Source organism: Periophthalmus magnuspinnatus, chromosome 20 (assembly GCF_009829125.3).
Source record: "Periophthalmus magnuspinnatus isolate fPerMag1 chromosome 20, fPerMag1.2.pri, whole genome shotgun sequence".
Lineage (NCBI taxonomy): Eukaryota > Metazoa > Chordata > Actinopteri > Gobiiformes > Gobiidae > Periophthalmus > Periophthalmus magnuspinnatus.
The window spans coordinates 5,106,756-5,132,533 of record NC_047145.1 but is presented as its reverse complement, the minus strand read 5'-3'; the positions used below and the strand labels follow the sequence as shown (position 1 = coordinate 5,132,533).

General features: G+C 37.6%; 1 protein-coding gene across 4 annotated transcripts in view; it reads left to right on the top strand.

The window, feature by feature from the left end:
* Positions 1 to 4,135: 4,135 nt before the first annotated feature.
* Positions 4,136 to 25,778, top strand: part of pld1b (phospholipase D1b) — a 42,410-nt gene continuing 20,767 nt past the window's right edge. For 2 of the 4 annotated variants that reach the window (XM_033986001.2, XM_055230081.1), the window contains exons 1-4: positions 7,774 to 7,872; positions 24,186 to 24,343; positions 24,665 to 24,828; positions 25,391 to 25,530. In XM_033986001.2, the coding sequence (XP_033841892.1) occupies positions 24,217 to 24,343; positions 24,665 to 24,828; positions 25,391 to 25,530 (431 nt within the window). In that variant the 5' untranslated portion in view covers positions 7,774 to 7,872; positions 24,186 to 24,216. Of the gene's footprint in view, positions 4,193 to 7,773; positions 7,873 to 16,413; positions 16,499 to 24,185; positions 24,344 to 24,664; positions 24,829 to 25,390; positions 25,531 to 25,778 lie in introns of those variants that run through there. The other 2 variants (XM_055230079.1, XM_055230080.1) reach the window with 2 other exon arrangements.

Below are 25,778 nucleotides of genomic sequence, written 5' to 3'. Positions count from 1 at the left end.
ATATCAATACTTGCACAAATGAGTACGTGGTTTCAATCTTTTTAGTATTGATTAGCAGTGCATGCAAACTGACCAATATTTTAATAACACTAAAATAAACTTTGAACAATAAAACTTCTACTTGACTTGCCTTTAACAAACCAACCCGGCAGTTAAATTATCTTAAGTATTTACTATGCATTTTATCTGATCACAGCACAGGGTCTGAGCAGGTTGTGCAGGAAAATCCTCTTCAGTGGAATGTAAACCTCTATGTCTCTATGACCAATGGGAAAGTACGATTCATTATTCAGGTCAGACGAAACGGGACAGAGGTATGTGGCTCCAAATAATTACACTTGAAGTTGTTAGTCACTCCAAATTTTAACCTTTGACCAATATAAGCTAGTGCTGTAGGCCTTTAGTCATTTAATCGGTTGATGGAGACTTAGCAAGCCAAAACCTGAATTAATCGACTAATCATTTTATTTAGATTATAAGGATTTATATGAGACAACAGCAGAAAGGAGAAGTGAGTGAGTGAGTTAGTTAGCTGAAGATTTGGTATTATTTTGCATTTATCGTAAATGTAAAAAGGCAGATTAAACTCATCGTTTACAAGTTTTTTAAGTCTTTATATAAATACATTGTTTCCTAGTACCTTTTTCATAAATAATAGCTTTTGCATGAACTCCCGTGCAGGTGTAGTCTTGTGAGTGCAGTTTGGGTCAGATACATAGAGATATGTAATAGTTTTGAGAGATTTTGCCACACCCCCTTTTTTAGTCGACCAATTGAGCAGCAGCACATGTCTCTAATTCAACAAGAATTTCTTTAGTCATATGCAGCCCTAATATAAACTATGGCATTTTCCACAATTTTTTTTTCTTTTATTTATTTCATTAGATATTTATATGTTGTGATCCATGGATTTAACATTATCTTTCTAACAAATGTGCTATAAACATGCAATGATGATAAGAGAGAATAAAAAACGAGAAAGCAAGACAACAAAGGCAAGAACATCCATATTACTGACACTAAAAATGAATTAATTTAAAAATGGCAAACCTGGTTGAGATAAAGTGTAATATTGTTGCACTATTCTTGAATAAAGTCATAAAATTCAACTTGTACACATGGCCAAGTGGGACAAAACCTTATCAAATTTTAGAAGAAAAAAACCCAACGATTTAACAAATATTCATGATTACTGACACATAACAAAACAAAACTGAAATTCTTCATTTTCTTTCATTCAAATCCATCATCACGTCTCTCGTATTTGGCCAGCATTATAAAACCAAACTTTCTTAATGCAAAAGTAAAGTTATAGTGACATAAACAGGCACATAAAAAGCACTAGACTATTAGGTGTTTGGAGTCGAGATTCAATTTAAATGACTTTTCCTGACTTTGCTTCTAAAATGGTCATGATTATTATATTTTAGCTTTTACGTTTATATTATTGTGATCAGAATAATCACGATTATCGATTAACCGGATAATCTTGACATCCGTAGTTCACACTTGCAAATAGACGTCATAAAAAAACACATCTACATATCGACTAAACTCAAACCAATCAAGTGCAAGTGTGAACACAAACTTGAACTAAACTTGATCTAGACCAGAATTAAACCAGGACTTGAACAGGTCCAAGACTAAACCAGGACTAAACTAGGATAGGTGTGGTCATGACCTTATTAGTTTTCATATCTGTTACTGGATATCTGGTATAATCAGACATCATTTCCCTCTTACTACTTTTACAACCCTCTTTGACTTCACATTTCCATATTTATTGACTGATACTACAACTATCTAACCGCTCTTTTCTGGCCCGCTGTCACATTTTGTTTTCCCTTTTTTCCTTGTAGCTGAAACCTTTCACACAATATTTAGATTTTAAAATATGTGCTATACTGTTTTTAAAGGACTTAAGGGGGGATTACTATAATTAAACTTTTTTTTTTTTTTTTTAACAAAGTTGGTGGATGTAATCTTTCTGGTTTTGTAAAGAATAGTATATGGCATGTCAAGCAGTTATGCAGTTGCAAGTGTTTACATTGAGGGGAAAATACCTTGAAAAACATGCATTCTTACAGGGAGTGGACTCGCCTCTCCGCAGATTTGACCTGTGCCTTGACCCGCAGCGCTTCATGCTCGCCTCCATTAGGGCTGTAGATGTTTGGTCGTTTAGTCCATCAATTGGTCGATGATGACAGAGCTGAACATGTTGCTTGTCGACTAATTCTTTTTGTGGGATTATTAGAATTTGGGACTGAGTTGTGAGGTCTTTCTGCCTTTACATGTAAATACCAAGTTCACTATTACATTTCTGTAAAAATGGTGATTTCATTTGTGAAACGATGTGTGCTTGTGGGTCTGGGGTCATATTTTGCCCCTCACCTTGCATTTTTTAATTAATTAATCAATTCTCTTCAGTGGATTAAGAGTTTCTTTGTCTACAATAGTCCCAGTCGTCTATAAATATACATATATGTCCAGGCAAAGCAATAACTAAGCCCGTTATACTGCACAAAGTTCACCTTTCTGCACCTTCCTCACATTAATATTACACAGCACTTCTACAAACAGTTATTTCCTGTTCTTTGCCATAGCAACATTTTGTGGGTGTAGTTTCTCTCTGAGATATCCACCACATATTTATCTAACCCAAATGAACAGAGCATGCAAACGTCTAAAACAAAGCACTACTGTCTCTGCGGTCCTCATGACGCGATAATTGCAAAGCTCCTGTTCGTTATTGTGGCTCTTACACGTCCCGATTGTTCATGTTATAAAGACTCTGTGACAGTAATGATCTGTCTATGGTGCGCGGGCTCTGCAGCTGTAATCATCTGTCTGTGGGCCCGTTCACACTGGGGAGCTCGTGTGCGCGGGCTCTGCAGCTGAAATGGTGGAGCGTTGAGTGTAATTGATGTTGCATAATTGCCGCAGGTTGACCGGTTAGGGTTTTGTGGAGGCGGGGTTAAGGAGCACGTGTCAAAACGCATAAAATGAACCGTGACAGCCGGAAGTGAGGTTCTGCAAAATAAAACGCTTCAAACGTGTGAACTTTACATGCATGGATCTGGGAGATGAATATTGAGATTTAAGAAGGGTGAGGAGGCAATGTAGCTCTTATACTTAAGGTGTTAACGTATGGTATTAAGATCAACAGCTGTAGTCAGTTTGTCATATGTTAGACCTCAACTAGTAGGATACACTATTAGGCCTTATGAAACTGCATGACGTGTATATATTTGTAACAGTTATACAGGCCTACCTATGGCTGCCAACTAGGGCTGCACACTATATTACAATTGAATCAAAATCACAATTTGATCTGGAAAATTAAAAAAGCAGTTGTTTAGATAATAGAATATCTTCTGTAAACAGCAAATATCCTGTCAAAATGCAATTTACTGCACCACTAATCGCAACCACAATTCTTATCAGCAATATGATTATTTTTCCCAAATATTGTGCCGTTCTGCACATCCAACACTGTAAAATCATTCTTTTATCGCTGCATTGCCTAGCTGAATATTCAACATTAAACCTACTGCACTGTGTGACTCTGCACCTGAGACCTGCAATGGAGCAACAGCGACCACACACCCTCTGGATCTGGAACTAAATTTCTCATTTATTTTTCCCATAGACATTCCAAAATATACATATATATAAAGTTTGAAAACTTGGTCAGACCTATATGGTAACTAATGATGGCAAGGGCTATACATTTATTTAAAATCTGTTGCACGTTAAAAATCTGAAACATTTTAAATAGTTAAGTTATGAAAGCATTTTGCTGAATCTTGCATTTTAAATGTGCTTTTCGGGCCTAAAACAACCACATCAGTTCATATTAGTTGTCACATAGCTGGTTAGCCTTTGTGAAAGCTTTGAACTCTTAATATTTCAATTTTTTGTCTATGGGAAAAAAACTGTTGAGCTCCATAGGCCTTATTTTTTCACAGTCTTATTATTCAGTCTTAGTATTCACAGTCTTATTATTCAGTCTTAGTATTCACAGTCTTATTATTCAGTCTTAGTATTCACATGAGTGTTTTATTTTGAAGGACATCTGCTCTGAGCGGAAGTGCAGGTGCTGCTCGTGACAGGCACTTGATCTCGAGATGTATCTGCGCGTGTGTCTGCTGTCCAAACACCAAACAGCTGTCCTCTCTTCTTTCATCTGGAGGTAGGTGCGTCTCTGTCCTCTCCACTCCGCGCGCTCCCGGTGCGTGACGTTTTTATTACGTTTATAAACTTTATTCATGTGGCGTCAGAGCGCAACAGCGTGAGCGCGTAATATGATCATTTATTGATGCAGCGTGTGTCTCTAGAGCGCTTTTTGACATCTGAAGGCATCCGTCCACTGCGGCTCTCCTGTGCACGCGTGGGGCTGCAGGAATCACACGCGCGCACACGTGCACATGGGAAACTGCTTTTACCATGTGTTTTATGAAATTACCCTCCGCTCTTTTCTTCCTCAACTCAAACCACTTCCTCTCATCAGTCCATCAGTATCCGCGCCCACGCTATCAGTAAACTTTACTAAACCACAGCACACACTGGATCTGAGTGAAGCCTCTGTGTGTTTTGAATGATCAGTCATGAGGACATCTGTCAGAAGTGAGCTCATGAGTGTGGCCTGCTGTTACATAATGAGTAGATACAGTCCTGGCTCACTAGTTTTGTCCTAGCTTGAGCCCAGTTAAGTCTTGATATAGATCCTGGTTGGACCTGTTTATAGTCCTGGTTTAGTCATTGGTTCCTAGTTTGATTTTGTTTTAGTCCTTGTGTAGACTTGGTTTCAGCCTGTTAGTGCTTGCAAATTTACTTCTGATCTAGTGCAGGTTTAACCTCAGGTCTAGTGCTGGTTTTTGCTCTAGTATAATAATAATAATAATAATAATACATTGGATTTATAAAGCCATTTTCAAGACATCCAAAGCACTTTACAGCATTATTCATTCCTTTCATACTCAGTGGGGTTAAGCTATTAGCTGCTCTGAGGCAGACTGACAGAAGTGAGGTTGCCAATCTCCATCATTGGCTCCTTCGACCACCACCAACGCACACATCATATTCATACTAGGCAATGAGTGCCTTGCCTGAGGACACAGTGATGTTTTTGCCACTGCTGCTCCACAGTTGAACCTGGTATTCCCAGCGGGCCCCCATCCAAGTACCAACCAGGCTCAACCATCAGAAATCTGACGAGATCTGGCTTTGACAAGCCGGTATGGTCTTTGGGTTTGTGTGAGTGAGGTCTGACTCACAATCGGCTAAATGCGTTGCCTACTTGTGTAATGTTATGCTCAGCTTTTGAATTGCTGCAGCTATTACTGTGTAAATATTGACTGAGCTTGACATGGATTTTGATCTGTTAATTAAGGTCCCTCGTTTCATTGGAAAAGTTATGGTGTTATGTTTTACCTTTGCTCATTTTGTGCACTTGAGCAAGGCATTTCATCCACTTTGCCTGCACACTGGTTTATGAATGTGTTTTTGGGCTGCTATAGGTTATGATTGGTTATTTGGGAGCCACAACACGCCATCTTGTCTGTGTCCTGTGGCTTTCCTCCACCATAATGTGACTGATGAGTGAATGAAGAGTGGCTTTGTCTTTCCAGTATAATATGTTTGTGTAGAGAGTTCATGACCGTATGAATGAACATCTTGAGAATTTGTCACTTTCTGCTATTCTGCTTATTGGTATTGCTAGTAAAAAATAAATAAATAAAAATGTTGCAGCCACCAAACAATGTTATCCTCTAATATACTGTTACATTAGATGCAAACATAAGTTAAAGCTCGTTCAATACATTCAGGGTATGATATGAGGTATGATATTGCTATAGTATTGTATATGACAAAAAATAGAATCCAGTCTTTATTTTTCTTCATATTGGTCAGTTACGATTTTCAATTAGATTTATTTTTTCCTTTCAAAACTAATAAATTATGTCTGAACATGCGATTTGATTTGCAATTTATGTTTTCAAAATAGGATTCTGTTCAAAGTTCACATTTAAACACATCTGGACGAATTGACAAAAAGACTAAAATATAAACTGTCAAACACATTTCAGAAGATGTTTGTACAAATCTGAACTACAGGGTTAACAGTTTTATGCAGAATGAGACAGGATGGGTCCAAATTGTGATTTCTACTCTGTTGCGATTAATCCTGCAGCCATAATGTCAGTGATACTTTTGTACTTTCTGTTTAGTGCAGTAAGTGGAACTTCAACACCAACAAATGTCTCTCAAGTCTGAACTCTGCTCCAAACCACATCTTTTTACTGACAGAGAATTAGCTGCAGACCTCTCCATTAAAAAGACCCAAGCTGATTGCGGCCAATGTGAAACAATTGAATCTCCATTTGAGTAACTGCACAGCCTCACTGCAAACCTACTTAACCTACTTTAACCAACAAAAATAATATGAAAAAGTGTTACATCTTTACAGTTTTTGCATTGATTTGTCTGGACAACTTTGACATACTAACAATTCTAATAACAATTATCCATAGCCATGAGTCTCAGTTGAACAGGACTCATCTGCTCACCATTAAAACCCGTAGTTTAGTTTTATAATATTAATGTAACAGGAGTTTGTGCATGACTCACACTGTAGAGGGCAGAGGCTAAAAGAGCAAACACACAGTGATAAGACCATGAGCACTAAACATGGACAATAGTGTACTGCTCTGACACGCACACCTCCTTTATAATCACACCTGCTCCTGGTTTTAATGTTTTAAATGGACGTATGCTGTTTGTTTGGTTTGTTTGGTTTTGTTTGTATTGTTCTGTATTTTACCAGGGCGTTCATGTAAAAGAAAGTCTGGTACTCTCTTTGGGCGCTCTCTGTGGAAATAAAGACAAATAAATAAATAAATAAACAAAATAGCAAACTGACAAAAACTTTAAAAAGAGGTTTGACTGTAGTGCTCCACTTTGAATTACTTTGTGGATGAATTCTGCCCAGAGGTGGGTAGTATTCAGTTGCTTTTACACTCAAGCAATTGCATCTGAAATTGTACTTTTCAGAGCACGCTTTTACTCCTACTTGAGTAATATCTGTGTAATCCCTCAGTCGTTCAGGTCTGATCCACCGCAAAAGAAAAATATAAAATCTGTCAACTGGACAAAAGGAGGAATAGAGACGTTTAGCTTGGATGAGCAGCCAGTTGACAGATTTTATATTTTTCTTTATATTCTTTTTTTTACTCCTGCTTGAGTACATTTTTTTTAAGAAACAGTACTCTTACTTCAGTAAAAAAACAAAAAACAACTGGTTTCTCTTCCCACATTCAAGTCTACAAGTGACAAATGTTTCTTGCACCGCTCCTTCACATATGTTTAGTGTCATTTTTGTGTCTATCCTTTAAAAAATACCATATTTTATGCATTATTTCATGTTTTGTCCTTCAAATGACATTAACTTCACTTCATAAATCAGATGTTACTCTTGACAGCAGCTTTCCCACATACTTTTTTACTCTTTCTTGGGTAATTTTGTGGATTGCTCTATTCGAGCATTATTATTCTGAAGTAATGTCACTCTTACTTGAGTAGAATATTTGGCTACTTCACCCCTCAGTCATTCTACAGATGCAGATACAGATAAACCTGCCTTGCCTGTAGTGTCTCCCTGTTCACAGTATTTGAAGTGGGAGTGTCCGGTACTGGCAGGAACAGGTTGTGATAATGCATTTAACTCAGAGGAGCGTGTTTGGAAATCCCGTCTGCTGCTTAGTATTGAGAGAACACTGAAGTAACCTGCTCTAAACAAGGCCAGGGGAAGTTACAGATACAGGAAATACATCGGATACACCAAAAGAGGAAGGAATTTCATTTATAATCAAGGTTAGTGTTGTTTTTTCTTTGAAACTGCTTCTAAAATGGGGGTAGAGCTGCTCTATTTGGTATGCTGGTTAATCTAGAGAACTTTTTATTCCTGCTTATGTTTTGTTTAGTAATTTGGAGTTAATTGATTTGAACTAGAAGATTGCAGAGTTAGTCCTAGGTATTTTGAAGTTCTGGTTTAGTCCTGGTTTAGTCCTACTTTAGTCACCTGTAGTCTTGGTCTGGTTTAGTTCAGTTATATGAGTCTAGTTTAAAATCATGGTCCTATCTCGGCTGAGTTTTGGTCTAACCCTGGTTTAAGATTATTTTTATTGTAACAGACATTTTAATCTGATGACTCAGTTATTTCTCATCAAATAATCAGTGGATTTACTGCTTTGTAAAATAATCATTAGTTGTAGCCTTATAGGTCTAATTATGTTTTTAGTTTTGGTTTAGTCTTGGTCCAGACCTGGTTTTTGTCCTACTTAAGTTTGGGTTAGTTTTCCTTCTTTATCTTTTGTTTAGTCTTAAAATAAAATCTCCATTTAGTCCTGTTCTAGATGCGTTTAAGTCCTACTTAAAGACTGTGCTGCTGTGGGTGGAGCTGCTCTTCCACTCACATGAGCTGGATGGGGCACGGTTGGACTAATCTCCCTCCATTAAAGTTAGTGTTGGTTCAGTCTAATGTACATGTTTGAAGATGCTGTTGGCTCAGTCATGGTGGTGAGATAAGGATTGCCCCATTATATGAATTGGGAAATGGATGTTATTGTATCCGTAATTAACCTGTTTCAATATTAGCGAGGTATGTGTATCCATTTTAAACTAGGGCTGTGTGTCTCCAGTGCAAACTACAAAGCTTAAAATGACCTGGTTTAGACTTGCTCTCCTTTTGTTTTTACACAGTTTGCATTTGCAAGTAACTGTTTTACTTTTATGAGAAGTGATCTAACCAGTATTTTAAAATATAGTAGCAGTTACTGTATAGTGCATTTTTTTCCTAAACTTGAACAGAAAGAAGAATTCTTGTAATATTTGCGATTCACAATATCTCAGTAATACATCTTGTTAGGCTCCTGCTGTGATAGGGCCTGGCCACCTGTGAACCAAAACAAACATGACCGTACTGACAGAAGTACTTCATCCTCTTTTAGCATGTTGTTTTGGAAAAGGCAACATAATTGATAATTGATAAATGATAATTGATGTGTAGAACTCAAATCAGAGGGGCCACATATCAATCTGAGCCAAGTTAGGTTTTCCTCATTATGATCATTTTCATTCCCTTTGGAGACTGGTGCATTTTTTTATCTGATGAATATATTTTAGTAATTATTTTTTGTTTGTTAAAAACCTATAGAAGTTAATCCAGGAATCAGCATCTAGTTTTATGGGAAAGAAAATGTAAAAATCTGAAAATGGGTATTTATTGGCCTTTGTGGAAAAATAAATAAAAGGGTTGGGTTTTATACTTTTTTTCAACCTGTGAATTCCCAAATGAAAAGTGCCCAAAATTACATCAAACAAAGAATTAGGTCACGGCCATGTGTTTTGAAATATGGGTCGTTTGTAGTGTAGGAAGTTTGTTAAACATCTCAGCTCCTCAAACACATGTTTCATCTGTATACAGTTCACTGCAGTACACTTCACTGCGGGGCAGAACCACTTGCTTATATTTGGGTCATAAATAAAATGATCACAGCAGAAAGTAGATGATGATTTGAATGATGCCTAAAATGTAAAAAAAAATATCAGTTCAGCCAGTATCCAGGTTAGACGTATAAATTGGTGTAATGAGAATATTTCCTGGTCATAGCCAATCAGAAAGTCTCATAATATATTCATAACCACTTGCAAGGTTGCTAAAAGATTAATACCAGAAAACATCTGTAATGTCTTTGCACTCATCACTGATGACTGTAGAAGAAAGGAACATTTGTGGATGTTGTTTTTCCCACACCTCACTCACAGAGGTTCTTCAGTGGCTGGTGTTGGGCTGTGGAATGGGCTGCATAAGGACATACAATCCTGTATCTCCACTGTTCAGTTGAAAAAAAACGTTGCAGAGCAAATTATTTGACAGATATAGAGGAATAGGGGAACATTATATAGATAGAGGAATGGGGAACATTATATAGATAGAGGAATAGGGGAACATTAATGAAAACATGATGTGGTAAGTGTTGCATAGAAGGATATGTATTAAATGAACTGTTTTTGTCTGAGTAGTGGCCTTATGTTGTGAGTGATGGCTGACCATCTCAATGATCACTTCTTTTCTGTTAAAAGGCGCATGTTTGTGGTGACTTACCTGTATTTTTGTTAAAATGCATTACTAAAATTGCATGGCTCAACAAATGAAAATAAATGAAATATCCTTTGATCTTTTATTTATACAAAGCTGCTCTGTAGTTACTTGAGACAAACAACAGCTACATTCAATACAAGTTTATTTATATAGCACATTTAAAACGACTTCAGATGGCCAAAGTGCTTCTTAAAGTCAGCAAAACAACCAAATATCTTGTTTTTTGGTTTTAAAGGAAATAAATGCTGTTTTAGTCTCTGCACTGGCACCAGTTGATATCAGGTATCGACAGATCCTTAAAGCTACAGTATTAATATCAGAACTGAAAAAGCTGGACCGATGCATCCCTAGTTAAACCTCAGGAGACGTGGGCGATAGCAGTGCAACGTCTGGGGACCTGTCTCCAGATCTAAGCCGGGACCATGGATCTATTAAAATGACCAGGACAGGACCCGCAGGCTGCTCCTCCAGCAGAGAGCAGGAGGAGCAGCCTGGTTTGCCTGAAGGGGTTGAAGGGTTAGTGTTGTTTTTCTTTGAGAGTGCTTCGAAAATGAGAGTAAAGCTGCTCTATTTGGTAGGTTTACAGAATTATAGACTGATCCTTCAAATTACTTTCTTACCTCACAGTTATGTTCTATATTTCCAGTAGGACAAAGTTGACCCTGAGATAAAAAAGATAACTAGTTTGTTTCTGATAACTGCCTTTCTACTGTTTGAAGTTAAGTTATAATTGCTTTTATCTATTAGCTGCCTCTCTATTTCAACTTTTGTGCCACTGTTTTATTGCCCCATTTGTACAATTATTTTGAATTTGAAAATAGTGCTGAAAACTGCTGTTGATAAGAAAAGATTAGTGTCAGGGAGGGCATCTGATGTAAAATTGCGAATCTGCTGTAGCAACTGAGATCTGAATGTGATTTCTGCTTGAGAAACGTTTTATTTTTTTGCAGCAGCAGCGCTTCTAATTTTTCACATCAATCATTTTAGATATTACATTGTAGACATCATTATCGCAAACCTCTGTATAAAACTGACCTATTGAAAAATCTGGATCCTATTAAATACAAAAACATGGATTCAAAGATTTTCATTTACTTTCTTACCCGTATTTGAGCCAGGATCATCATTCCACTGCACTGTACTGTTCATAACCATTGCGGGATAGGGCCAGTGCCTTAGCAGTGGTAGTTCATTCACATTCACTGGCCTATAGTTCAAATGCCATTAAAGTGGGATTCCAGGGAGATTTTGTCGTCGTGGAAGCTGCTGCTGATTAAAACATTGATTGTACTTCCTGTTTGTCACTTTGTTGATAAAACTCAATTGGGCAGTGACTCCAGGCACAGGATCAGAAAAGGTCAGGTTTGATTTGTGCTTGTCAATAAGGTTACGAGCTTGTCTTTCTATTAGCTGTCCATAGAGGGGAGTAAAGTTATAATACTGTGTGTGAATATGTTTTAAAATGCTTACTTAAATGTGAAAAAAAAAAACTAGTTCAGTTTAAACAGTTTGCAGCAGTCCAAAGTTATTCTTCACCTTACCTTATGCACTACATACTGCATCTTTAATCGGCTCTGTGCACATCAGCGAGCGAGCTCACTGTGTCTCACACACAGACTGTATAAAGAAGTGGACTAAGTGAGTGTGACGTCAGGCATAGTGTTCGACTTCAGTCAAATGAAGCTCATTGAGGCTAGAGCAGTTAGAGGGGCAAATTTTAAGCGAGGCTGTTGAAGGTAACGCCCTTTCGCACACACCACTGGTATAGCTAAGCTGGTGCTTAGCAATGTTGTCAATCAAACGTGTTGTTAACGCTAGTAGAAGCAACCTCAGGGAAAGAAGTGACCATTTTTCAATGTAAAGTGAATTGGAGCCAAGAGTGGATGGAGCCAGAAGAACGCCCGTGCTCACTCCATATTTGTAAAAATGATTTAATTGTTTTTATATGTGTAACCCTTAAATATCGGTCTTCCCAGTTTCCGGAGGCTGTGAGTACGGCGGGTTACATTTAGTTTTGAGTTATTGACTTTCTTGCTGTTTTCCTAGCTAAAATCACCAACACGGCAGGACAGTGCACAGCTTGTCCCTTTATTGAACAACCAACACTCAACACGTGCGCGCCCTGTGCAAGATCACACTCTCACCCATTTCCCGGTGCTCTCCCCAAATGCGCTGCACCGCAACAACAATAGGAACCAACATTAAATGTAATTTACCCAAACATAATATAAATAAATATTACTTATTAATAAAACAAGTACAAAGTAATAAACACAATACAAATGCCCCAAATTAATGTTAATATATAAAGTAACATACATCAAATAAATCAAAGGCTACATATGTATATTTCAGCTTGTGGCATTATTTTAATATTTGTCATGCTTGAAAATGAGCGTTAGCGTTGAGACACGAACACCTGCCTTTCTAAACACAGAAGTGTCCTCTACTGAAGTTTTCACCTCATTTGTTTAGTTTTAAACATGTTGTCAGAGACATGTACCCTCAGATCACTGTCTGCTCTCTTATCTTTAAATATGTATTAATTTTAGCATGACTCAGCAAAAACCTCACAGAGATAGAATTGTACACTAACAGTCAGGTTGCGAGGCACTTTTGGGCACAGGGCCATTCAGTCTTTCCACAGAGCTTTGTCCAAAATCCACCGCTTCACCATCAACAAACTGTAACAGGATTTAGATGGTAGTTGTTCATCTCTGTATAAATGAATAGATAAATATGTGTGCCTCAGGGTCAAAGTGGTTAGATGAATATTTAGTGCTTGAGCACATGGAAACACACCATTGAAAACTGCATTTCATGGCTACATTTTGATTCTGAGAAAGATAAAAATCTGTGTGGTTTCAAAAAGTTATAAATAATTGTTGAAAAGCTGGAACATATCATTTCCCATAAGAAGATATTGATTGTTTCTTGAGAATGCAAAGTGATCCTTGGCCTCACATTTGTAAACAGCACAAACTAATGCTCCTATTTATTCAGTACTTGTATCTTCTAACCATGTGTTATTATAGATGAAGATTGCCTGACTCCCTTCTAGACACTTGATTCTGAGTGACAAATAAGCAAACAGTGGGCATCAAGTGTCATGAACAATTTGATAAAGCAGAAAATCCTTTACATAGAAATGTTGTTGTAATGTAAAGAAGTTTCCAGTAGAGCGCAGCACATCACCACTGCCCTGTTACCCAGTTAAAGAAAGTGTCCAAACAAATCCATTGTCCGAAATATAAACATAAATCCTACGAGACAGTACAAGACATGAGAAGATGTAGACATAATTAAATACATTTTATTCATAACTTTTAATAAAAATTTCATGCACATCAAAATATAATCTTATTTAGGTTACTCTCAAATGCAGTGTCTTATGTCTGAAGAACAGATATAACATGGATACAGTTTACGTTGCAAAGTTATGAGACAAGTTCAACTAACCCCATCTCTGTTATACTTATCTTTAGGTCTGTCACAATAATTACTATATCAACTTATCGTTCAATATATGATAGCTGGAACAATATATTTTGGGGCTCAATATTTATTGTGGGTACTTTTCTTTGCAAAATTTAGAAGATTTTGTGTTATTTTTTGTTATAATACACTAATCTGAGCTGGAGAGAGTTGAATAAGTCAGTTCTTTGGCTAATTATTGCTTCATTCAGCTATTTATTTGTAATTTCTTTTGTTGGGATTATCTTGTTGCATTTTAATTGTATCAGTGCCATAAAATAGTTTCAGAATTATCATTTATGGCAATGTAACTCTATAGCAATATACGGTGCTTCAGAATGTGGTATCGTGACAAGTCTACTTACCCCTACAACTTCACTTGTCACCTTTTTTAATTAATTACGTTATTTATAGATGTGTTTTTTGTTATTTTCTTTTTTGTTAAACCTAGTCTCTCCTTCAGTGTCTGGTGAAGAGCTGGTTTCTGCCCACGTGTATCCCACAAACTCAAACTATTTGTCATGGAGGTGTGAGGCTGTTCTCTCTGACCCTGTGGATTCCTCTGCACACAGTTTAGTCCTGGTTCAGTTTTGGTTTAGTCTCATATCACCAGTCTGATATTATCTTTTCTCCAAAACAACCATCACAATATTGTAGATAGCAAATATATTAAAAGTAAATTAATAGAGAAAATGCTGCAAAAAGTGCTGATAATAATTAAAACAAACTTGAGTTGTAGTCTTCACATAAGAGTATAATAGAAGTATTTCTGTATATATTTTTACAGTCTGTCCACATTTTGTGCTGTGTTTGAACCTTATCCACGACATTCACAGGCACATTTTTAACTACTACTACATTTATTTTATGTTAACGATGACTTCACCTTTATGTATTTATGTAGCTAGAATTTTCTCTGGTGGAGGGTAATGCTCCACAGTATAAGACATTAATCTACTTCATACACAACATTTATGTGTGCTATATGTATCAACTCTGGCTCCAATTCACTTTACTTTGAAAAATTTGTCACCCATCTATCTGTAAATGCTGCAGTGAGCCTCATCATTTTGTTCTGAAAATGTTGTGAACCCGCTCTACATGATCCTGGTGTTTTTATTTCACTCTTTTGTCTGTAAATAGAGATATGAACTTTAATAACACATAAATCAGGCGCCTTTTTTCTCCGAGGTCGTTACCGCTAGTGTTAGCAACAGGCTTGATTGACAGCATTGCTAAGCGCCCGCTCCTTACTATGGCTGATGTCACATTCACATAGTCCACTTCTGTATACAGTCTATGATCTATCTCCATGTAGATAAACGGGTAAAACCACCAGACCAGGGTCACATCTATATATAGGTAACCCTGCTCACAGTGAGTATACAGGTTTTAAAAGACATTTTTAATTGAGTAAATGCCCAATGTCAGACAAAGCAGCTTAATCCCCCCGCCAGAAAAGTTACATAGTGTATCTTTAGATCGGCCTTGAGGCTGGAAGGATGGGTTGGTGCCGTGCTTGAGTTAAAATTAGAGATTGTATTGTTCTTTTAGTCAGTCACAAAGTACTTTACCTGTAACTGTTCTGCCTCCCTGTCTGCATGATGTGTGTCTTTGGGGTTTGGTTTGTCAATGATGGATTTTACATGAGACGTTGTCATGAGTCACAATCAAATGTTTCTGGTCCTGCCTGTTTCTACCCTCAGGTGTGTCTGAGAGGCCACTGTGAGGTCAGGATTTAAAGCTGCTCTAGGGAACATTTCTGGTAGAGGGTCTGCCACCTGCTTATCGCCACAGAAATGTTATTGCTAGTGTGTTATTAAAGTATGGCATTAAATATATTAAAATATGTTGAAAACAAGCATCCTTACTGTGGGTGGCTTGACTCTCCACAGATGTGACCAGTTTTGTTTTTAAGTGCCCTTATTTCCTCCACAAACTACAAAATCTCCTGTCGTATTCTGCATTAAACTGCAAACCCTATGGTTTAGATCTGTTGTTCATTAGCGTTAGATTATTCAAAGTTGTATTTCAGTTGACTCATACGTGAGTAATCCTGAATTGTCCTAAATTGAGTGCTCAGAAATTTTCCATTTTCACCTACTCCCTATCTCCCCCTACTGCTGTAATTTTGTATATACAATTTTAGTATAAGATTGTTTACATTGTACAGAAGACTAAAAATAGGAACTTCAAATTGAACATTTAAAGGTGCACTCTAACTTTTTTGGTGGTGTCTGCTACCTGCATGAAGATGTTACTCTTTTAACTGAAATGTTACACAGTTTGGCATTAAACTTACCTAACTTGCATTAATTTAATGAAGGGTGTTCTCAAAAATACCTTGAATAATATGTGTTCTTGTTGCTTGTGGGCTTACCTCTCCACAGATCTGACCTATAACTTGGCCTGCTTGTCTCCTTAGAGATAAACAATTGAAATGCCTATTGTGAAATATTACAGGCATCTCCAATAGAGACAGGGCAGACACTCCAGCAGAAAAGTTACACAGTGCACCTTTAAAACAAGCCTTTATTCATCAGTCTCCAGTCTCAGACTAGAAACCCTATATCCTGGTCTCTGATTGGCTGTTTGTATTTTAGTCCCACCTCCTCCACTTCACTGTTTGAGCGTGGTCTGCCTTCAGGCTTCACTTTAGCCTGAGCCTCTGTCCTGACAACAGCAGTGTGCACGTGAAGAGAGTGCACGTGAAGAAAGTGCACGTGAGAGAGAGTTGAAACGTGCATGTGTGGTTTTGATAAAGAAAGGATTTTTTTTTTTTTAATCTTTGGATTTGAATAACATTTGTGGAAGTTCAAAAGTACACTGAGGATGGCTGTCTCTGTGCGTCTCTGGGCTCAGGTTGGTTCATGTTTAGTTTTTTTCCTTTTTTGTCTGAAATAGTAACTGTAGGAGGAGTGAGTTTGACCAGGAAAGGACTCTGTGGAGTTGTGTACATAACGAATTCAATGCAGTTCAAACATAAGAGAGATGGCATTATGCAGTCAAGTGTTTCTATGTATTTCTCAAATCAAATCCTTGGTTAAAAATCACAGTCTAAGCAAAAAATATCCAAGAATATAATGCAATATTAAACATGTTAAACTGTAAATACAATAAAAGCCAGCACATACAACTTGGACTGTATGGACTAAAGGGTTTTGTCTCCACCAGTAACACAGGTGCAGATTATAGAAAAATAGGGGACAAAAATTGTAAAACAAAAAACCTTTTGGATCCATGTTTTAAAGTTGCAAGTGCTACTGGCACCCCCTTGACACCCCCCTTGTCCATGGAGATGTTATTACTTTGTTGCTTTGCCCAGAATGTTCCACTGTGTGGCATTAAACATTTCAAGTGTGCTTATTGGTCAAAATACTTTAAAAAGCACATATTCTATACTGTAAGCAGGCTAGCCTCTCCACAGATCTGACCTGTCTGTAACTTGGACTGGTGGTGCTACCTGATGTATACTTGTATATGTTTAATGCCATACTGTGGACTATTCCAGACAGAGCGATATCTCCATGGAGACATGCAGCATATCAAAAAAATTACATAGTGCACTTCAGGCAGTTGTGATAGACAGTTGCCTCTAATGACCTCTAAACAAAGTGAATGAATGGTTTAAATTGCTAAAAAAAAAAAAAAAGGGACCAATCTCATCAAATATATTCAAACAAAACAACATCTACTAAATATTTTGAACTGAGAGCAAACCACCTGTTCACTGTCTGCATATTTACACAGTTTCTAATTATACAAAGTGCTTTTGAATGCACACTCCAAGATGGTAAGAGTATTATATTAAAAATTCCAGACAGAGTGGGAGTCAGGTGTCTCTATGATCCTGCATGTAAACAGGAGTTAACTTTTGCAGCTCTATGATAAACTTTGAAAACTTTGGAATAACTCGGTGCTATTTATAAACTGAGATGTAAATTCTGGAAAGGAACAGTTTTTGAGGGAAATGTATAAAAATTTAATTGTTGTTTTAGTGATCCAATATTTAGTTTTATTTAGGGAGATTAAGAGTTGTCCATTTTGATTTGGTCTGTTTTGTTACTTGGAATGATTAAAAGTTGTTGTGGCTATAATTGTAGGTAATTTATAGATTAAATGACGGTAATGTTTACCTAAAATGTTATTGTGAGGTCTTTTTTGTACATATTGGTTGAAGGTGCACTTTCTAACTGGTGGAGAGGGGTTATCACTTGCTTGTCTCCATGGAGATGCTTTAGCTGTGCATGGAATGTTCCACAGTATAACATTAAACCTTTATCCTTATCAATCTTGCACTTTACATTCAGCATTGCAGATGTTTTTATTGATTAAAAATACCTTGATAAAGCTCCATGGAGATAAGTGGATAGCCATTAGTTACACTGCCAGTCAAAAGTTTGGACATACTGTCTCATTCAAGTTTTTTTTTTACTGCTTTCTACATTTTAGATACATACAGAAGACACTATTCCATATATCTTACTTCTTATATTTAATGGTTATACTCAACTGTGCCTATATACGTCTTTTACATTTGACCTTTCTTTGCAAACTTCTAAAGCATTATAGTTCATATCCAAGTTAAATCCCCACAAATCCTCTGGAAATTGTTGCTTTGAAGAGAAGCGGTAGACTGGTGTCTCATTTTCTGTAGTGAGTTTTTTTATTTTTTATTTTTTTTATCAAAGTCTAGACAGGTACAAACACTGCACGGCCCCTTAATGTTGAGGCTTATCTAAATGAAGCTGCAGCCCCCAGCGCTGAGTGTATTGTGCAAAATGAGATATGACAGTAATGTAAGTGTAACCAAAGACCACTCACTTTCTTCTGGTTTCAAAGTGAAATATAAACCAGGAAGATGAGCTCTGATGTCTGTCTGCAGCATAAGACCTCCAGCTGTGACCTTACCCACCTCAGCCTCTTCTGTCCATTTTGAAGTCTTATAATATGTACTAATATGTATGTAATAATATGTAATTCACCTTTTAGAGCTTAGTAAAACCGGGTAAAAATTGTTTGTCAAAAACATAAATGGAGTTTTGTACTTTTGCTCATGTGCGGTTGTTTGAATTATCTTTTAGGCTAAGGTAGATGTGTGGTTTCACATACAGTCATTTCAATCTGGTGGTACTTATACTGCACTGTGCTAAATTGAGGCATTTTAATCTGAAATTCAAACTCTCTGTCCTACCACATAGACATACACTGGACTAGTTTTGGTTATCGGTACAATTTGCTTCTCTCCTCTGTGCACCTGTAGTTTGTGTGAGATATAAAAAGACATAACATTTGTATTACATTTCTTTCAAACTTGTCATTATTCCTTCAGTCCGCACTCGGTGGTAAGATACTTTTTAATCACAGCTGTTCTGGGGCATAGTGAGGCTGCCAAACTTCAGCATCAGCCCCTCTGACCACCACCACACACTCACCAAATTCAGACATATTCTTCCCTCTGTGCCCTTAAATGCACTTGTTCCCACAGCAGTAGTTTCTCCACTTGTGCGGTGATTATTTTGCACTTTGACTGTTTCATCTTTTCACCAACTGTTTCATCTTTTCCCTCAATCATGATATGTGTTTTTCTTTTTATGTCTGCTTTGAATGAACACTGATCACTTTTTTCCAATGTGTTTTTAAACTGCAAATTGCAAATAACCCAAAGCTGAACTGATATAGGCATTGGGGAAGGTGGACATACCTTGCCTAAGGACACAACAACAGTATACACTACCACTCCAGCTGGGATTTAACTGTCACCCTTTGAGTTGGACAAATGCCCCGTACTGACCCACTGAGGCTTAACTTTAGTTTTACATTAAAAGTGTTCTATGCAACTTTTGTGGAGGGAAAATACCTGCTTGTTTCCATGGAAATATTATTGCTGCACCTGAAATGTTCCATAGTATGGCATAAACCTATCAACCTATCTACCTATCTACCTATCTATCTGTCTATCTATCTGTCTATCTGTCAGTCTGTCTGTCTGTCTGTCTACCTATCTCCCTATCTATCTATGACACCCCCGGGCCATTTTACACATCAGATCTATGGAGAGACAGCCCCACTAGTAAGAAAGAATGATTTATATTAGCAATACAATACACCTGTGACTGTATAAATGTAAGATAGACAAGTTTAGTTCAATATTGTGGAACATTCCAGGCAGAGTAGTAACATCTCCATGGAGACCAGAACCCCTCACGAGAAAAGTTACATAGTTCACCTTCAAATAATGCTTTCCTGTGGGATGGTTGTAGCATTAGCTCAGAGGTGGTTAAGTTAAAGGTGTGTGTGCGTGTGTGTGTGTATCTGTTGTTCACATGTTTTTAGTGTGTTAAAGGTCATGTTCATGTCTCACCGGTTTCACTACAGTCTGTGGTTAAACATCCACAGACACACCTCTGACTCTGAGGTATGTGCTTAAACTACAGGTAACTACAGGTACAGGGCTAGTATCTGGCTAAGTGCAATGGAAATGTACTCACGACTGCATTTTTCCCTCATCAGATTATCACAAGAGTTCTGATGGGTGATGGGTGATGGGTGAGGAGTTATTGGGTGGGTCTATAAGAATCAGAGCTGGATCTAGCCTTCAGGGGGCCCTAAGCAACATCTGACATGGGGCCTTTGCCACTTCAGTGCCACTTGGGTTCAAGTGTTTATTGACATGACACAACACGATGCACAGCTGTCATCATCTGCACTGCATGTATCTGTATTAACCTCATCAGACAGTCAAAGTAGAGGGCCTCCCCAGAAATGTTTGAATATCATAGGCATTTTCCTGTTTTCTAGTGCATTTTAATATATTTCAGTTGGCTAAAGTGTGATTACATTCATGGATTATGTAATGTGGTAATGTTATACAGTAGTGCTGCACTAATCCCCTAAACCTGCTCTAGGGCAGTCTCCACATTAACATTTTCAACATGACACTTTGATTTAGACCTACTCATTATGAATAATATAGACTCACTATTTCTTCATAATTATGTGATAAGCCCATGCACTGATATCAAGAAAAAAATTCACTTTAGTTTCACTTCATGATCACTTTATTTGTGTTCAATAAATGCAGGAAAACCTCAAATACATGTGCGACTGTTTACCAGGTTTAGCGTATTTATATGTGTATAATGTGCACACAAATCTACACAGAGCCAACATTAGTGCAAAACTAATTAACTATGCACGAAAACGCAACTGCATTTGCGTCTCGTTCGTGGTTATTCAGTCGCCCAGCAAAGGCAAACACTCTTTTATTAAGAACAGCAACTCACTGCAGCCTAAAGATACTGAATTTTTGACAAGAGGCAAAGTCAAGGCAACAGACAAATGGTAAACTCTTATTATGCTGCCCTAGTGTCTTTGTGCTGTCGCTGAGATGTTCATGAGGGAGGGAGGAGCAAGAAAGTAGAAAGTGAATTGGAGTCGATGAAGCCGGAAGTGTGCCCATGCTCACTTCTCTGTACATAGTTAACCTGTGAGCTCCACGTTTATATATACAGTTTATGGGTAACACATTTTGCTGTGTAAAAAATTGGGTATATGGTAGTTTTGCTTAGGACCTCTTCTATGTATTATTTATTTTATTTATTGTTTATTTGAATAGGGGCATGTACAATAAACATATTAACAAGTAATCTGATGCAGGTATCACAGTGTTTATAACTTAGACTATTTCGCTACACCAGTCCCCAGAAGGGCCTTGAACAGTGCAGGTTTCACTAAAAACAAATGAGATTAGTTGTATAAAAAGGGATAAATACAGTGAATTTGTCAAGAGAGTCAGATTGTATTTCACTTTTGGCATTTTTATTTTTTTCATAATGTCCATCATTCTATGTTCATTCATTTGTGCTTTTCAAAAGTCTTTTTCATACTTAGTGGAAATCTTATTTGCATGTGGTTTGGGTGAATTTGAATGTGACAGACTGACATTAAAGCAGCCTGTTAGACTTTTGGTCCTGCTGGCTACTCTTTGAGGCCTGTGATTGGTGGGTTGTCGTCAGGAGAAAGTGAAAGGAGACAGACTCTACTTACTTTCTAACAATAATTTTGAATGTGGTAAAGACAGTAGTGAAACCAAACCACTTGTTTTGATTGAGGATTGACTTTAGACCTTTGCTGCATCAAAATGTCACGATATTTGCTGTATCAACTTATCGTTCAGTATATGATGGAAAGAACAGTACTTTTTCAAGCTCCCTAAATATTGCGTATACCTTTTCTTTGCACCAACAGGGATCTTTATTTATTTATTTTTTGTAATATTAGGCCAATTTTGAACATATTTGACAATTATGGATACTATTACTAACTACTACATTGTTTAATTGTGCAATTTATTCATTAGTGGCCATGTTTTTACCCTGTTGTTCAATAAAAAAACAACAACATTTTTTATGATTATCCTGCTTTAAGGTTATTATATCAGTGGTGTGAAGTATTTTCCATATTATCGTTTATCATGATATTTTTCGAAAGCAATACATCATACTCCAGAATGTGTTACCATGGTGTGATATAAGGTTAAACTCAAGCCGTCAAACCAAATGATCTGTCCTTGATGTTGTTGATGTACAGTGAAGCGTGACCTTTTGTACTCTGCTCCTCTCCTCTGCTTCAGTGCTTCTGTCTGATCCTGTCTTCTCTCACTTTTATCACAACACTGTTTGTGGCACAGATCATGTAAAAGTCATATCTCGCCAGTCATTAAAAACATGTGAGCTGCATTGTTTAATACAGGAAAACCTCCGCTTCCTGGTTCACTCAATCCCACACAGGCTCAGAGAGGCAATATGTTTATGAGATGTTTTACGAGTAGAGAAAGAATGGGCTATTTCCTTAAAGCAGACCTAATCTGCAAAATGAACTTTTCAGAGCTTTTAACCATGTCATAGTTGTTTCTTTCTCATTTACACTCTCAAAGTTGTATTTGGAGTGATTCATGCACGTTTGAGCAATCTCTTATCTCTTATTTTCAAGACGTCATTTCACCGATCAATCCCCATTTGCACCGCCACCGCATTCACCCGCTGCTCTGTACTCACTTTGCTCTTCAATTTCATTTTTAAATTGATGAGACAAGTAAGATTTGGCAGCATCGTGTTATCATTTTTGTACAAATTTAAAAAATTCCGTTATGCACTAGTGTGATCTGCAGCTATACATAGGATGGGCCAACAGCATGTGGAGTTTTGTTGTGATGACGTTTACAGCAACATCAGCTCCCAGTGGGCACTGCAGTTTTCTAATGCAGAAGTCAGTGGACGTGTTTCTTTAATTAAGTTGTTTTAGATCAATATTCGGATTTAAAATATGCAAATTATGACATAATGATCCAGAGAGGACATATATTATTTGTAGTATGTGTTAGGAGATTTGGTGAACTTAAAGGTGCATTATGTAACTTTTTTGGCAGTTTCAATGCTTGCTCATCTCCATGGCAATGTCTATCTTGCATGTATTCAATTTCTGATGAAAAACATGCATGCTTACTGTGGGTGGGGTTGCCACTCCACAGATCTAACAGGTTACTTTGCCCGGTGGTGCCACTTCTCTTCATTGATATACAAGTAAGTTTAATGCCATAGTGTGGAGAATTCCAGTCAAAGCAATAACATTTTTATGAAGACATAGCAATGGTGAACCAGAAAAGTTTCATAACAGATCTTTAAATGGCCTGTAAATGAATGGCTGCCTGTGTTTGCCTCTCTGTGTCAGCATTGTTAAGTTTTAGGAAATGCCTTCAGTAAAATCATATTGCATAAATAGACAGACACACCCATTCATACATACATACATGAATCAATTTTTGTTACATTTAATCAATATTGAAGTGCGACTCTTGCTTTACTTACAATATGTCACAAACTGTTTCCCAGTCAGCAAAACATGTGAAATAAAATGTCTTACTAACAGCGGGCCTCTCATGCATTATCAGGTTAAACTACAGTGCAGTGTTAGCCTAATTACGCCTCACTGTACAGAGTCAGATAGAGTGTCTTTAACCCACATTCACACACAGGCTCCACTGTACCATGGAATAAGACCTATATCCACAGACCACATCCCATTGATTAGGCCTGCACCATTTAAGAACAATATGTGATATTTGATATATGTTTTGTTTTTTTCACTAGTTTAACTCAAAAAATGTAAGTCGAATTTTTTTTACAAAAATATACAAAGCTTTCAGAGGCCACAGTGGAGTTTTGCTGTCACACCCCTATAAACACATTACAACAACTAACATGCTAACAGTGCACCAGTGTTACTTTTTGGTTCACGGTTGGTAAAAATACTTTATTATGAGATGCAGACAGCACACAGCGGTCTCATTTTGACCGTAAGAGCTGCTTATACAATATATCTGTACTGGAGCAAAACGAATTTGACTTCATTCTATGAAGAAAAAATGGGGACTGCCCCTTTATTTCTGTGAATAATAAATAAATAAATGAATAAAAACCTATCTGACCATGTGTAGGATCATATGCCTAGTCTTTAACGTTGTCCTTTTCCGTTTTTGTTGTTTCAGTTGAGCCCAGCGGGGGGCGCTAGCTGCAGCCATGTTGCGTCAGCCTGAGGGCTCCAGCACTCTGCAGCTGGTGGCCAGTGACATGACGGAGATCATGGAGAGACTGGACACACGTGAACTGGACCTGGGCGACGGAGAGTACGACTCCATCGACGCAGGTGCTAAATACAAAAGACAAGGATACAGAGTGTCTGCGGTTACATGCACTCCCAAAATCTGATTAATATCCATTTATTGGAGTTACAAGATTATTTAAATGAAACAGAAATCATCATTTCTGATCATGATCATGCATTTTTTCAATACAGCTGATTTAACATCTTGAGAATCGTGCTTTCTTATTCTGAGGGAGTCGCTTCAGATCTGAACTGACCCTCCACCTGAAAATTGACCTAGTGCACCTTTAACAATAGACATTTTACCTGACCACTCACACATTTATTGAAATTAGTTAATTATGTTTATCTTTTCCTGTGTAGCTGAGCACCTCCCGTTCACAGCGGTGTATCACACTGTGGGCTTTAAGGAGCCAGAAGCCAAAGTGTTTCTGACTCCACCCATCACGGCCAAGATCCTGGATGTGGAACGGTTCACCTCAGCTCAAGACCGCTTCAATGTGACCACACAGAGGAGCGTCAGCAAGGTACTACTACTACTACTACTACAACTACTACTACTACTACTGTGGCCATACCTGCTTGTCAGTGTCTGATCTCAAATCTCAGAATCTAAGCGAGGCCGAGACTGTTTATCACTTTAAGAGACCAGTGGGGCAGCAGTGGTTCTTATGGAAAGTGTTGTTGTGTCCTTAGGCAAGACACTTCAGCCACCTTGCCTAGTATGATTGTGATGTGTGTGTGAGTGTTGGTTACTACAAGTTTAAATTTCACTACTCAGATACTTGGTGCAGACACACTTACAAATGGCATCACAATTTTAATTTGGACTAAACCAAAACTAGAACAGGATGAGAATAGGACAAGAACAGAACTAAACCAAGTCTGTATCTGGGATCAAATAAAACTCCAAATCAGCACAAGAATGAATGGCTCCGTCCTTAAGCCATTTCTGTAGCCACATCTGCCGTAGGGCCAGTTGCACCTTCAGCCTCTCTCTGACCTCTACTGATTCTTGTTCTTAAAATACTACCAGTGTTTGACCCTTTTAGCACAAAAACACTTTATAACTGTCTGTGTCTTGTTTAGTCGATGCCGGCAGTGTATAAGATTGAGCTGAAACATGGAGAGTTCACATGGACCATCAAAAAGAAAGAGAAGCACTTTATCGACCTGCACCGAGATCTGCGCACGTACAAGACGTTCATGAGGATCCCACTGCCTCGGAGGTACGCTTCAGACTCAAATGTGGCTTTCAACCAAGCTTCTAATCAAGTTTTCAATTTCGAGTCAACCTTGGCTTACTATAATGTATTTATCGTTAATAAATGAAAGATGGAACAATATTTCATGGGTACTTTTTCTTGGGTACTTTTTCTTTTTACTAATAACTTGTCTGAAACTATGGTGAGATTTGAGCTGTAGAGGATAGAAGACATTGCACATTTAGAATACTTTTTGGGGATAATCCATTACT